We start from the raw sequence: 15,460 nt of genomic DNA, 5'->3' as shown, positions 1-15,460 counted from the left end.
ACCAACGGACCATTGGACCAGGCTCCCTAAAACCTGGAGCCAGACCCAGACAGATGTGCAAATCACCAAACAGTACACATCACCTCTAATTTAGCCCAGAGGTGTTCAGCTTTGCATTGTAACAGTGAGGGAAACCTAAGATGAAATACTGCAAGACAGGCAGAGGCTCAGGAAATCAGCCCCTGTAGCAAAAGGCACGGAAGTGTTTGTTTTGGGGGCTGTAATTTATTTATTTATTTTTGCATTGGCTCTCCACAGCTGTGAACTTTGCATCAATGCTGTGATTGACCAGAATTTGCCAGATATGGGGGCACAAGTTTGCAACAGAGTATAGTTGCAAGTGGCAAGTCATACTGAGTGAGGTTGAGAGCAAAGACACCGAAGCAGAGGGAGAGTAAGTGAGATGGGGTTTGAAAGCACTGGATGATGGGCATTGTGATACATGGTCAGCAGCTTCTCTGTGATCTGGGGGGTGCAGAGGGTACAGCTCTTTGCACACTGCTTATTGATTCCCCTAAAGACAGGTGCAGCTGCTGCCCTGGAAGAGATTAAGAGAAAATAATAATTCTTCTTTGAATTAGCTTATAAATGCTGTCGGATCTTGCAAAGATCATTGCAAGGGCTTGGGGGATTTTCAGGCCTTGTGGTGATTGACAGGTACATGGCACCACCCACCTGTCAAATTTGACCTGGGGGAAGGGAGGTAACAATCTGAGCCACTGGATAGATCACACACACACACACACACACACACACACACACACACACACACCACACCCCAATTTAGATGCAAACTTACCTTATTTGCATGTCCCGAAACAGTACACAGGTGGAAATGCAGCTGTTTTGAAATTCACACTTTGAATTTGACAACGCACTTCTCCAACCCCCAAATGTGTAGAAAACTGCATATAATAGGGAATAGTGTGCATGAAAGTGCATATATTAGCAAAAAATATTGATACAGAAATGCAGCATATTAGTGGAAATGTATACATTAGGAGAAGTGTCCACTAAAATGCTGGTGAATCTTTGTGAGTTTCTTTTTAAAAGAAAAGAAAAAGAAAATCTCAAAATGGTTAGCAAATGTGGCAGACTGAATTTAGACTGGGGGAAAACAAGAGACTGAAACTGACCAGTCCCTCATGTGCCAATCTCTTTAGCTCATTGCTGCTCATAAAGGTCTGCTTTCAGTCTGGTGGCAGGACTTTGATATTGACCAAGATGCCTTTTATCCCTGCTCCATGGCCACATCAGCCTGGGAAACTGCACAAGAGACCTCTTTCCAGCATCAAGTCTGGCAAAGGTTTGTGCCAAGCAACTTATGATGAAGGCTTTGGGGAGACTGCTTCCAGGTATTTTCTCGAAAGGTTGGAAGAGGAGCATTTGGGGTTACAGGACCCTTCTGTGAACAAGGCCAGAAAGGCGGGAGTGGAGGTGGAGTGTCAATAGAGCTGGGTGGGCCTCCCTCTGTTCTTGCTGCTCCCTTTGTCTCCCTGCCATGCCACTAGCCCTGTAGAGCCTTCTGTGATTGCCGTAGAGAAAGCAACAGCAGTAGGTAAGGAACGCACTAGTTCTAGCCTAGCCAAAGAGCGGCAAAAGTAACCTCTCTGTTTTATGGTGTCTCACTCGGGTCCTGCGTTCAGAATGAGGATCAAGGTCTTCGTAGATGTAACAAGCGAGAGTGGACAGTAAGTTTTCTTCTCTTTTGCCCTTTCCTGATGGATTTGGGGAACTGGGGGGGGGGAGGAGCTCCTAAGACAGCCTTCCCCATGATGGCACCTCTGAATGTTGTTGGACTACAACTTTTGTCCTCTCTGGCCATTGGCCGTGGCCTACTTGGAATTGTAATCCAACAAACTCTGGAGAGCACCGAATTGGGAAATGCTGGTGTTGTAGGGTTTGGCAAATACCTAGATGGTTATATCCTAAGAAGAGCCTTGCTGGACCCATCAAAGGCCCATCTGGCCTTGCATCCTGCTTCATAACAGTGGGCTGATAGATGCCTCTGGGATATTCACAACCAGAACATGAAGGCAATAGCCTGAGGAAGTAGCATTTAGTTCAGTGGCAAACTATCTTCAACGATGGAAGGGTTGTCTCCAGCTAGCTTCTTCTTTTCAGAGTGGATCAGTTGCAATGAATGGACCTACATTAGCCATGTCTAATAATGTCAACTTCGTCTATTAATGTCAGCTTCGAATATGACTAACCTGGGTATAATCGGAAGGTTCCATTGAGTTGTCATAGCCAACAGCTTAGACGCCTTTGCAGGAAGTAGCTGCTATATATATGTGATAAATAAGCAAACAGCTGCTGATATATCTATCACTCATGAACACGGCCAATCCCATTTTAAAGCCATCTAAGCCAGCAGCCAACCCACATCTAGTGGAAGTGAGTTCTGCTAATTATGCATTCAATAGTTTTTCCTGTTACCTGTGCTGGATAAAAGCCACCGTCCAAGAGCTAGAACCAAGCTCTCTTTTTCTCAGTCCAAAGTGGGACATAGCCTATTGTCTGCTCTTTGAAATGTCCCAGACTATGTCCATCTCAGGGCTTATCCTAATTTACCTTTCCTCCACTCTTTCCAGGCATGGCTTAGACTTTAAAACTCCATGTCTGAGCACCCCTTTTTTTCTGTTCCAGAGCTTTCCATACAAAACCCTGCTCTTTAAAGCTGAATCAGAGCAAACAGCAGTCTGCAGAAAACCTGAATTGCCATGTGCTTTGATTGAGCCCCAAACAGGGGGTTTTTATGAGGAAAGCTCTGGTGGATAAAAAAAATAGTGCTTGGACACAAAGCTTGGACACAAAGCAGGCCTATGCCTGGTATGTGTGGATAAGCCCTAAGGCACTGTGGTGAAAACAAAATGGCAGCTGCCAAATACAATGGCATTCTCTGCTGGTGGTTGCCATTTCCACTCTGCAGTTCACTGAATTCACCCAGTGCCTGAGACACTGTGGTGGAAAGGAAATGGGTGGTTGGTGGGACTGGTGGGGAGCCCAAATAGGAGGTGACAGGCAGAGCCAACCAATTCTAGATTTGACCCATCCTCCTCCTCTCTGCTGAGTTATACAGGGCAAAACTCAGACTGAGGAAGAGGAAGCTGACAGATAGTTTCACCTCCTGGATTTCATGCCTATTTTCGTAATGTGAAAAAACATATAGGGGTCTTAGCAGACTACAATGAGTCAACAGTGTGGTGCCGCAGCAGAAAAAAGTAATGCAATTATAGACTGTATTAACCGAGGTATAGTGCCCAGATCAATGGAAGGAATAGTACCTCTCTATTCTGTCTTGGTCAGACCCCACCTGTATTACTGTATCCATTTATGGGCACCACAGCTTAAGAAGGGTATTAACAAGCCGAACGTGTGTACAGGAGGGAGATCAAGATGGTGAAGAGTCTGGAAACCAAGCCTTATGTGGGATGGTTGAGGGTGTTGAGTATGGTTAGCTTGGAAAAGAGAAGAGAAAAGAGGTGATACGAAAATCATCTTCAAATATCTGAAGGGCTGTCACATGAATGATGGAGCAAGCTTGTTTTTTCTTCAGCTCCAGAAGGTAGGACACAAACCAAGGGATTGAAAATACAGGGAGAGAGATTCTGACTAAATATTAGGAAGAACTTTCGGATGGTGAGATCTGTTCAACAATGGAATGGACTACCTCGAAAGGTGGTCAACCCTCCTTTGTTGGAAGTTTTTAAACAGAGATTGGGTGGCCATCTGCCAGGGATCATTTAGCTGTTGTTCCTGCATTGCAGGGGTCTGGTCTCGATGACCCCTTGGGCCCCTTCCAACTCTACATTTCTAGGGTGCCAATGAAACCACCATGGTGTGTGTGTGCAGAGGGGCAGTGAAGCATTGGCATGGTGGCATTTACTAGCACCAGGCCTGGTGAGCAGAGGAAAAGATAGACCGATCTGACCCATAGGGGCATTTCTGTGGGAAGATTCAGTGAGATTTGTGCAGCAGATCTTCCCCCTAAATTAGCGGTTCTCAACCTGTGGGTCCCCACATCATCTCTGAGCTCTGGCCTTGCTAGCTAGGGGTGATGGGAGTTGTAGTTCAACAACATCTGGGGACCCACAGGTTGAGAAAGGCTGCCCTAGATGATGCCACACTTTAATGAGTTGGGGGGAACTCTTTGGATTTTCAACTTCAAACACAGCCCCCCCAAAACAGCTCTTATTTTTTGTTCCCAAATGACACCCCTCTCCCGATTACATATCAATAACTACAGCAACAGTCTTGAGATGTTTTCCTCCCCCCTCTCATCACTTACCCTCCCCCCATTCTTGGCATTTCTCCCTCTGAGCTGGGAATTTGTTCCTCGTGAAACAGATGAGATGAGCGTCCCTCTCCCCCCGCCCAATCCGCCTTGGGAGGTCTCATATTTTTTGTTTCTTTATTCCAGAGGTGGATGATTTTTATTGTCAGCGAAAGGATGGTAATCCTGCAAAATCCACAGTTGGGAGCCCTCCCAGTTCTTCTGAAGTAAGAACTAAAGCCAGTCATATGGCACTTTGAAAATGTAATCTCATTGCAGCGAAATTTCCCAGCTGAGACACATTTTGTATTAAAAAAAGAAAGGGGGGGGAATTCTCTCAAGGCTTCTTTGAGGGCTTCTGGTGCCTCCTTTTCCCTTTGAACTTCCCATCTCTAACCACACAGGTTACAGAAACTCTAAAACACCCAAGGGTGAATGCTCAGTTTGTTGAGGACTCATGGAAGATGAAATTGGAAGAAAATGGTATTTATTTGTCCACTGTCCAAGAGCACCCTAGAGCATCTATTAATTCCCTGCTCTTTGCCCTATTGGTCAAAGGAGGTAACTGCAGGCAGTTTGATCCAAGATGCAAACAACCAGAGCCAGAATCCTTGTGGGTCAGGGAATCAGGTGGCCACTAGCAATCCAATCCTGTGCCACTACCTGAGCTGCTGGGCTCTTCTACCTTTAATAATTTCATGAATAGTGGAAATGGAATTTTGGCTTACTACACATTTGGAGGCATAGGAGCATGTGGGGAGGGAATCTTGGTTTCCCATGTAGCATTTCCTAACCCATCAAATGAAGACCTTTTAAACCAGAATCTGCCAGGCTGTTAAAAAAATGCTGGGATTTTGACATTCCATTTAAAATAATAATAGAAAAGAGATAATTTAGCCTTATGTAGGAATCGCTTTGGAGATAAAGGGCGGGAGGGTGAGGGTAAAGACACGGGGATGAAAAGAGACACTGGTGCCCATTAAATTTAATTAGCTCATTACCCTTAATTTAATATCAAATTTTTCTGAAGGTAAATGAGACTCGGGGAGATTCGGGGAGTGACTGGCAGGAGCGGCAAAGGGCACTGGCTGGCAGATGCCTGAGCTAAGACCAACTCTCCTTTGCTTGCCTCTCTACCTTCAGCTGCAGAGCATCTGCTTGGCATGCAGAAGGACAATCGCTAGCATTTCCAGGTAGCACTAGGGATGCCCCCTACCTGGAACTCTGAAAAGCCGCTGCCAATCCATGTGGACAATAGTGAGTTGGTGGGACAGTTGTCTGACATGGTAATAATATGTTCTTACGTCTGGCTGAGCGTGGAGACACATGACCTCTGGAGGCAAATGTAAAAGCCTTGGAGGCTCCAAATCTTCCAATATTTTAAGTTGAAGGGCGGGAACTAGGAGATGGTCCTTTAAAGGTAAAGGTAAAGGGACCCCTGACCATTAGCTCCAGTCGTGGCCAACTCTGGGGTTGCGGCGCTCATCTCGCTTTATTGGCCGAGGGAGCCGGCGTACAGCTTCCGGGTCATGTGGCCAGCATGACTAAGCTGCTTCTGGCCAACCAGAGCAGCACACGGAAATGCCGTTTTCCTTCCTGCCAGAGCGATACGTATTTATCTACTTGCACTTTGACATGCTTTCGAACTACTAGGTTGGCAGGAGCAGGGACCAAGCAACGGGAGCTCACCCCGCCGCAGGGATTCGAACCGCCAACCTTCTGATCAGCAAGTCCTAGGCTCTGTGGTTTAACCCACAGCGCCACCCGGTCCTTTAGCCTCTCGTAAATCAACCTGAGCCTCTGTGAAGGATGCTTTCTTTGGTCTGTGTTCAGACCCATAAGCTCTGTGATATTTGGGCCTGAAGGCTTCACTGTATACAAACCTTCATGGTGTGAGGCCGCAGATGGTGAGCTTGACATGAAAAAATTATCCTGTGTCTGGACAGGCAGCTTGCTCAGCACCCTGAGGCCACCCTGGAAGCACCATCAAATGCCAGAGAGCCCAGGGCTCATTTGCATATCAATATGTAATTACCATAACAGGCATGATCACTGTAGCTATTGAGGGGCTCGCCTGTGACCTGGGCAACCCAGTGCCTCCAACGGCAATTGGCTTCTTCCAGCCAGGACCTGATTTCTGGAATCATAAGGAATCAAATTCACTTGACAAACTTCTGCTTAGCCAAGGACTCCATCCTCATGGCCAATGGGAAATTATTTGTATCTTTAACTACCAAAATATAATATATCTTTTTAAGAAGAACAGTATCTGAAATTATAACAGAACCATGGCATAAACAGAGCTGTCTCATATATAAACTGACTATGGCCAGTGATCCCACAAGAGCTGGGGGGGCCACAGAATTATATATTGCACTGTTGTCAACTTTCTACTCATTACTACCCAAGGGCCATTAATTTCCAGTCTGTCCACCTTGAGTAGACCTAGGGGACTACAACCTATTGTGTGCAGAAATCAGCCTTCTGAGAAATCCAGGCTTTCCTTTAAACAAAACCTTTTCTTTTTGATACTTTCTTTATTAAAGAATGGGGAAGCTGTGTAGATTATTTGAAGAATCATTGTAAACAACTAAATACATTAGCAGGACTAATTTAAAATAAAGCAGTTAAAAGGTGATCTTTGGGGGAAAGTAGATAGAACTTTTTTAAAAAAAAAAGATGTTAAGGGGGAGTTGCAGTGTAATTAAATGAATTTATTTTGCAACCAGGGAAGGAGAGGAGGGAAGTCGAAATGGGGGGTATAAATGTAAAGGATGACTATTGTTGTTAACTCGAAAAACTGAAAACAAAAATAAAACAAAGCCTTTTGGCTGCAAATAGCTTGTAATGCCAGGGAAAGTAGTGGTGGCAAAATGTTTGCTAAAATCTTGGAAGCTGGCAGCAAGTGCTCAGGAGCGGGTAGGTCTTCAGCTTCCTGCCTAGTCCCTCCTCATGATTAATCAAATTGGAATACATTATGCAGAATAAATGATAATAAGGTGACATTCTGCAAAGTTGTCCAATTTGCATAATTGCAGTTTTCAGCATTCAGCTTTTCTTGTTGCATTAAAAATAAAATAAAAAACACCGCACACAGACTGACTCTTTTCATATTGCTTTCCTGGAGGGGATGACTCCATAAGAGGAGCACAAGGCATTCCTTCTCCACCCACTACCCTGCCTTTTCACTCACCAATTCCCCCCCCCCAGTGCTTAATTTACCCCTGTTGCTCCAGTCAAGGTCTAGACTTCATTCATCCACCTTCACACATCCGGCCAAGAACAGGCAGTTCTCCAGAATGCGCTCCCTGCCTCATGAATCCATTTGACTTTGCAGTTCCATCAATAAATCATTAGTGACATTTTGTTTTCAATGTGTGTGAAGGGTGGTTTCCTCTCTCGCACTCCCAAAAAAACCCCAAACCTGATCATTATGAAATATTTAGCATGGAAGTTGGCAGCAGGTGGGGTTGGCAGATCTCAAGTGGGCTTGCAAGGTGTTGTTTTGTGTTCTTTCTGAGCCTTCAGGCTTTTTCTCCCAAGGAAAGACAATCCAAAAAGACCTTGATGCCAAACAAAAGCCCTTGACAGGGTTTCTAAGCAGGTCAGAGCGAAGGAGGGAGGAAAGGAGTCGGAAAGTGGAATGCAGATCAAAGGGAAAGTGTTTAGAAAGGTGATAGGAAGCCAAGACAAGGCTTGAGAAGGTTTGCATGCAGAAGGTTGCAGGTTCAATCTCCCAACAGCATCTCTAGGCAGGACTGGAAGAGAACCGTGCCGAAAATCCTGGAGAGCTACTGCCAGTCAGTGTAGACAGTATTGAGCTAAATGGCCCCAAGGAACTTGGTAAAAGGCAATTTCCTGTTAAAGATCAACCCATGCCCAGAGGCAACCTTCTCCCCAAATTCTAGATTCAGGTAGGTAGCCATGTTGGTCTGACACAGTCGAAATAAATAAATAAAAAATAGTCCAGTAGCACCTTAGAGACCAACTAAGTTTGTTCTGTTGTCTTTGTCCATGGAGCCTGGTGTGCTCTGGTCCATGGGGTCACGAAGAATCAGACACGACTAAACAACAACAACAAGTTTGTTCTAGGTATAAGCTTTAGTGTGCAGGTACCTGAAGAAGTGTGCATGCACACAAAAGCTTATACCCAGAACAAACTTAGTTGGTCTCTAAGGTGCTACTGGACTATTTTAATTTTTTATTTCTTCTCCCCAAAGATCACTTTGTTGGGTCAGATCTCCTGTATTCAAAAGAATAGTGTGCACAGCTCTCAGTCTTCTTCAGGCTAAACAGACCCAAAGCCTCAAAATCCATAGCCATATGCAACGCCCACACAACAGGAAGTTACTTAACACTTCCTGTGAGTTTCAGGCAGGGATGCCCAGAAACCTTGTTGAGACATTTTGCTAGTTCCATCAACTCTAAAGTTGATAAAAGATAAATACCCACCTTGCAGGGTCAGCATCAAGGCTTGGCATAGTTAGGTATATGTTGAGGGCCCTAATCCCAGAAAGAGGCCTGCTGTCAAGAGCTCCCCTGGACCTGCTGTTCCTCTTCACCATCGCAGTGTGTTTGTTCTCCCATCTCTGGTCCAGATCAGTAGAGGGAAGGAACAGGGTGGGAGATGCCACTGCCAGCTTCCTCATTGGCTCTCCGCCATTTTGGATCTGTTGGTGGCAACTCTGTGAGGCTTGCCTTCTCCTGCAACCCCTTCCAAGCAGAGCTGCCACAGTGTCCCTGCTAGCTGGAGACAGGTGGGTGTGAATGGGGCAACAATAGCATGAGCTACACAGGCTAGGAATCCTATGAACGTTCCATGTGCAGAAGGAGGCCAGGAACCCGGAAACGTAAGACTTTGCAGGCATGCTTCTTACTTCTGTTTTGTGAGGGGTGGTGCACCTTCTCCTGAACTTCGCTCCCAAAGCCAAGGTGGAAACCTCCATTGCTGATAGCACTAGAGGAATGTTGCTGCCTCCTCCTTTCCTACGCCTCCTGCTCTTTTCTCCTAATTCGTGTCGGTTTCATTTGCCTCGGTTGTGGGGAACGAAATAGCAACGAGGGGAGGGGCGAGCATGACATTTGCATGTGCCAAACAAGCATGTTCTGCTGATACAGATTTGCCTGGTCATTGTCTCCTGCTTGCCCTAGATAGCAGCGCTGTCTATTCAATGGATTCCGTCAAGTGTTTTCCAGCTTCGTAGCCAAACTCTGCTTAGTACATAGAAAAGGTGGAATTGTCTACTAAATTATACATTTCTCTCACAGCCTAGTCTCCAAAGCACTTGATAGGTCTGGGGAGCAATTTACAAAGGTGGATAACAGAAGGGTTGATACAAATGAGAGGCTATATAAAAATTATCCATTTTCTGAGCTTACATTTGGAGCATGCCCTCGTTTGGAAGGGAGTGAGCTCAGTGCCACTCACCTGCCATAGAGACAGCAAAATGGGGTGAGCAACTGACATGGCAGATTTTTCTTTGGTTTTTTTCCCCCCTGAGAATTGTTTTTCAGAGTTGGACTCTTTTTCTTCTTCTTTTGTTCTCTGGATCATGGTGACTGAATCGGGAAACAGAAGGCTTTGAAATGGTTTAAGCGTGATAAACATTCAGGCCCCATCCACACTATGCATTTAAAGAGTATCATACCACTTTAAGCCACCATGGCTTCCCTCAAAGAATCCTGGGAGCTGTGGTTTGTTAGGGGTGCTGAGAGTTACTAGTAGAGTCCCTATTTCCCTCGCAGAACTGCAATTCCCAGAGTTCCCTGGAAAGAGGGACTGGTGGTTAAACCACGCTGTAAACTGCAGTTCTGTGAGGGGCCTCCTACCAACTCTCAGCACCTTTACAGTCCCCAGGAGGAAGCCCTGACTGTTTAAAGTGGCATCCTAGTGCTTCAAATATAGGGCGCATATATCTCAGTTGTGTGTCTGCACATGATGTTGGGATTGGTTGGCAACTTGACCACACAAGCGCTGGACCTTTTGATTGCAGTTTTTTTGGTAGCGACTAGCTAACACAAGGACTATATGTGAGGTTGTCTCACACTGACTTTTTTCATTGGATCCATCCATCCTGCAACTCCTAAGTGGTAGATAGACTTGAAAACACTTGAAAGCAAAGCTAAGGCTTTATTGTGCAAAACAGGATTTGGAACAAATTCAGTTCAGCTAGGGTTGCCATACGTCCGGACGTATCCGGAATACTGGAGTTGGCAGCACTGTCCTGATTTTCACTGTTTGAAACATGGCAACCCTAGTTCAGCTCACAGTTCAAATGCAAACTTATTTAATTTTCACTTACTGAAACAGTGTGCAAACCAAAACGCAGCCATCCTTCAAACTTTTCAGTTCTCCAAAATTATGCAGTGCAGTTTTCCAATGAAATGATGTGTGCAAACGTACATAGATTTGGGGGAAGTGTGCATAGAAATGTATATATTAGTGAAAATAACATATAAAGATGCATCCTATTAGGGGAAATGGTTTGCAAAAGCACATATATCCTGACTAATGTGCACAAAAAGGGCTTATGAATTTTCATGGGGCCTTAAAAATAAAATTTGTAAACTGGTGCTACAGAAAATTGAGCTTATGATAGGTAAAAGAAGGAACCAAGCGAAACTGAAACTGACAGATCTGTCCATCACAAAACTGGCAGATTTGCTTATCCATCATGGCAGTTTAGAAAGGAAGGGGTGGGAAATCTGGAAGTGGATTCTGCATAGGATGATCTCAAAAACTGCTCTGCCATCTACCGATTTACTACTTTCCCCTCGAATTTATGACTGAAACTCATTTGTTTTCTGTGTATTTATTATTCCCTCAACGCATGGCCATCTGCTCAATTCGGGATGTTAAGATACTGCTGCTAAATGCATTCTGCAAAACCAAAGGACACTGAATGTGCATCCTAACACCCAGAGAACCATTCTGATATTTCTAGCATGCTCTGAGCTACTCAGAGTTGATTTGGGTTGTTCTTCCTACAATGGAAGGGTGGAAAATAGAAATGTTCCTACTTTCTTTTAAACATGAAATAAACAAATTGATAAGGCATAACTGCCTGACGTATAAAGCAATGAGAAGGATGCTCTTTATACTGACCTCGTACCCTCCAGCTGTTTCAGACTGCAACTCCCATCTGCTGGGAACTATAGTCCCCAAACAGCTGGAAGGCACCGGGTTGGCAAAAGCTGCTTTATACCATCCTCATCTTATGCTGGGCAGAATAAGGCCACATTCACAGCATACATTTAAAGCGCTATGATGCCACTTTAAACAGCCATGGCTTCCCTCAATGAATCCTGGGAACTGTAGTATTTTAAGGGTGCTGAGGAGTGCTAGGAAGCCCCTGTTTCACTGCAGAGAGCTACAATTCCCAAAGTTCCATGTGAAGGAGGAACCACTCTGTGATTTGTAGCTTGGGAGTGGGGGGTGGCCTCCTGACTGCTCTCAGCATTCATCACAAACTACAGCTCCCAGAATTCTTTGGGGGAAACCATGCCTGATTAAAGCAGGATCATGGTGCTTTAAACGTATGCTGTGAATGAAGCCTTGGTAATGCAATGGCTTGTGTGCCCTGTAAGGCATTACAATGTTGTTTAAACTTGTGATTTTACGGTCTGTGGCTCTTCCTCCCACCCTTTCCCCACAGAACCTTGGAAAGCGTCACACAGAGATACCGGATGCGGGTGATTACCTAAGCTGCCGTTACTCACGTGAAGACCAGTACCTGGCAAGAATACCATATGTCTATAGTCCCTTGTCATATCTCCCAGAAGACGCCTACTCATCCCGCCATTCTGAGGCTTCCTTTTGCTGCCCACCTCCCGGTTCCAGGGCTCCGTACATCTGTCCCAAAGAACAGTATGTTTAAAAAGAACCCCGCAGAAAAGCAATGAAGACAGGAGGGGCAAAAGAAATAATCTCCATGTGTTTCCAGCTATCACACATCAACTACGGCCTTTGAACCCACCCACTTGCACCCCCTCCAGCCATTGGGGATTGTGTCTGGGTTGTGTGTGTGTGTGTGTGATGTCTGTGTGTGAGTGCCGGTTTCTCCCCATCGCTACTATCCACCGTTTCTTATTTTTACTGTTTTTGTTGTAAAGTGTCAATGCATTTGTACTTTTCATTGTTAGGTTAAGGCTGCGGTCTTAAACACAGTTGCAAGGGAGTGAACCTCACTGAACAGAGCAGGATGTACTTCTGAATCGACATGCATTGGATTGTGCTGTAACCTCTGCCTTGTTTGTTAAGGAACATCTTCCTCTTTCCCAACCCCATCTAATTTTGACCCCTTGGGGCTTCCGTTCCATCCAGGCTTGGTGTGTCCATGCATCAGTGAATTTCCACTGCTGTCCTCTGCTGGATGGAATGTGCCTCTTGCTCAAATGTCCACCATCTGTTTTCCATTTACACAATTTTGCACTATGGTTAAACTTCCAAGTTAACTATACACGTAACCCCTTGCTATAACACCTGTCCTGAAGGTTGGGACTCTTGTCTTCCTTCCAAATGCAACCTGTTGCACTCCGCGAAGAACCTTCCCACTTTAAGAGCCCTGTCTGCATCCTTCCCATTCATTCATGGGTCTTGTTTCCAGAAATGTAACAAAGCATGACATGAAAGCTTGAGGCAAAGGTCATTGCAAAGAAAACTCCAGTGAATAGCCATGTGAAAGAAATGGTCCCTGTCCCTTAGCCCTCCTGCGACCTGTTTATTTCCTTTTAACCCAGGGGGCAGTCAATTCAGAGGTTTCAGAAGGAGAATGCTGTTTGGTTTTGCAAAGTGGATTTAAAGAAACACGTTCCTTTAACCTGAGACCAAAAGGAAAAGCCTTGAATTAGGAAGGGGGGGAAATGCATCTATAACTTTTAAGTTTAGTTCAGGAATCAACAGCCTCCCAGTTTTGCTATGCACAAAATTGATTGGAACTCTCAAATCAACTCAGGCAGGTGGAGATGAATGATTTCAGGTAACCTCCTTGCTTTTAACAAAGGATGAAAGCCAATGCAGGATCAGACCTTTGACTTTTTTCCATTTTCTTTCCCTTTTTTCTCCTCTCTGTCTCAGTTTTGTACACAGCAACAACCCAAGTTTGGGACTGTACATTTGTATCTCTCTCAGATATATAGATATGCATAGTTATATTCGAAGTGTGGGTGGGCGTGAAACCACATGTGTATTTTCCTGCATCCTCCAAGTGTTATAGATAAGGACATTCATCTCCACCTCACCTCTTTGCTCACATGCAATAGGATGGTATGAAGTCCTGTGACAGGGGGTGCTGAAGAAAGGATGGTGGAGGAAACAAAGTCTTGGAGAAGAGTAGGTCGCAAGGAAGAAGAAAAACCATGAAGCACCTGGGATAGTGCCGAAGAAAATAGAAATTGATGCATTTATGAAAACAGATGTGTCAATGGTTGGGATTATCTTCTCGTCCTATTTATGGGGTGAGCAATGTGTGCCCTTCTGCCAGTGACCCACAAGGACATCAGGGCAAAGGGCACACCCACCCCTAAGTGATCATTTGCTCTTATGAGCCATATTTTCTGCCCTTATGGTATTAAGGGTCTCACAACTTAGAGATCTGCCAGGGGAAACAGTGCAATGGAGGCTGTCACAACCTAGCTGAGCCAACATTTATTTTTGTACCTTTGGTTGAAGAAGGCTAACATTGCTTGATGCACTTTGGATCCCCGTGTTGTTTCCCATGCACTTTAGGTCCTCACTTTGGATTTCACTTCTCCCCTGTGCCCCCTCCCCCATCCTGATGTTTAGCTTTACCGCCCCCTTCCTTTGACACACAAGCTAAACTGTGTTCACACTACCTCAGCCATTTCCTGCAAGCTTAAAAACAAAACAATGGGAAGCCAATGGTGATGAGACCAAAAGCAAGATGGCGGCACCTCCTCTTGACTCCTTGACACCACCTGTTTCCAGTTCGGAGCCATTGCCTGGAGCTGTGATGTCATTTCCTGCCTAAGGCAAGAGGCAGGTGAGCCATCTGAGGAAATGTGAATATCAGGACAAATGGTGCTGTTGGCTTCCTCCTGCCCCCTCAAGACCCTCTGCAGAGCAAAGAAAAGGGAGTGATGCACTTCCTCACCCAAAGTTGGTGGTAATATTTATTGTTGTTAGTAAGGCCTACGTTGGCCATGGCGTGGAATGTTCCTTTTTGGGGGGGGTAATGAAAATATGTTAGCACTTTAAATATGTGGCCCAAAATTAAATCCCAGCTGAATTAAGTTGTTCTGGGCATTTTGTTTGGTGGTATGTGTCTGCCTTCATTCCTTTACTTGCTCTGAGACATAGACTAGGAGTGGGGGAACTTTTTCAACCCAGGGAGTGGGAGAACTTTTTCAACCCATCTGGGCAATCTTCTGTGGGCCACATGCCAGTGGTGGGTGGAGCCAGAGGCAAAAGTGGGTGGAGCAACCAACCACACACACACACACACACACACACACACACACTCCTCTTTATCCTCTATCCAGACAAAGGAAGAGACATTACCACAGTTCCAAGGAAATAAGAATAAGAATACAGTGGTACCTCGGGTTAAGTACTTAATTCGTTCCAGAGGTCCATACTTAACCTGAAACTGTTCTTAACCTCAAGCACTATTTCTGGGTTAGTGGAGTCTGTAACCTGAAGCGTATGTAACCTGAAGCGTATGTAACCCAAGGTACCACTGTAATAGTAATAATATGTTGTTGTTATTGTTGTTCATTTAAACCCTGCCCACCTAACTCATTTATCAGTCTGATGGGTTTGATGGATTGCCAAACCTACCCCCTAATAAACTCTGAGGCACCTTTTCAGCCATTGGCTGACCTGCTCTGATGTCACAGTGACACTGTGCTACTCTTGCAAGGGAGCAAAGAGCTGGTAAATAGGCTTTCACAGCCTCTGTGACATCAGTGACTCCTCTGCCTGCCATTGACTTTGCTGCTACATCACTACAGGGAACCTGGCAAGCCTCATGCTGGACAGCTAACCACCTGGGTACCCATAACTCTGAATTTTGTCAATGGGAAACTCTTGAGTTAAATGAAGCAGAAATAGTAGGTGAGTTTATTCCACCAGATTTCAAACTACACTTTGGTGCAGATTGGCTGAGAGCTTGATCCATGGAAGCAAGGATGGGAAGGACTGTCACCATTTCAGGCTGATCCATT

General features: G+C 45.2%; 1 protein-coding gene across 4 annotated transcripts in view; it reads left to right on the top strand.

Annotated features, from left to right (window-relative positions):
• The window catches only part of NECTIN1 (nectin cell adhesion molecule 1), a 193,614-nt gene extending 179,087 nt beyond the window's left edge, over window positions 1-14,527 (top strand). For 2 of the 4 annotated variants that reach the window (XM_083481067.1, XM_083481069.1), the window contains one exon: window positions 11,932-14,527. In XM_083481067.1, the coding sequence (XP_083337193.1) occupies window positions 11,932-12,153 (222 nt within the window). In that variant the 3' untranslated portion in view covers window positions 12,154-14,527. Of the gene's footprint in view, window positions 1-1,646; window positions 1,711-11,931 lie in introns of those variants that run through there. The other 2 variants (XM_083481070.1, XM_083481071.1) reach the window with 2 other exon arrangements.
• The last annotated feature ends 933 nt before the right edge of the window (window positions 14,528-15,460 follow it).

This window comes from Podarcis liolepis (assembly GCF_965112155.1).
Source record: "Podarcis liolepis genome assembly, chromosome: 16".
Lineage (NCBI taxonomy): Eukaryota > Metazoa > Chordata > Lepidosauria > Squamata > Lacertidae > Podarcis > Podarcis liolepis.
The sequence above is the reverse complement of the archived record's forward strand: the minus strand, read 5'-3'. Positions and strand labels throughout refer to the sequence as shown.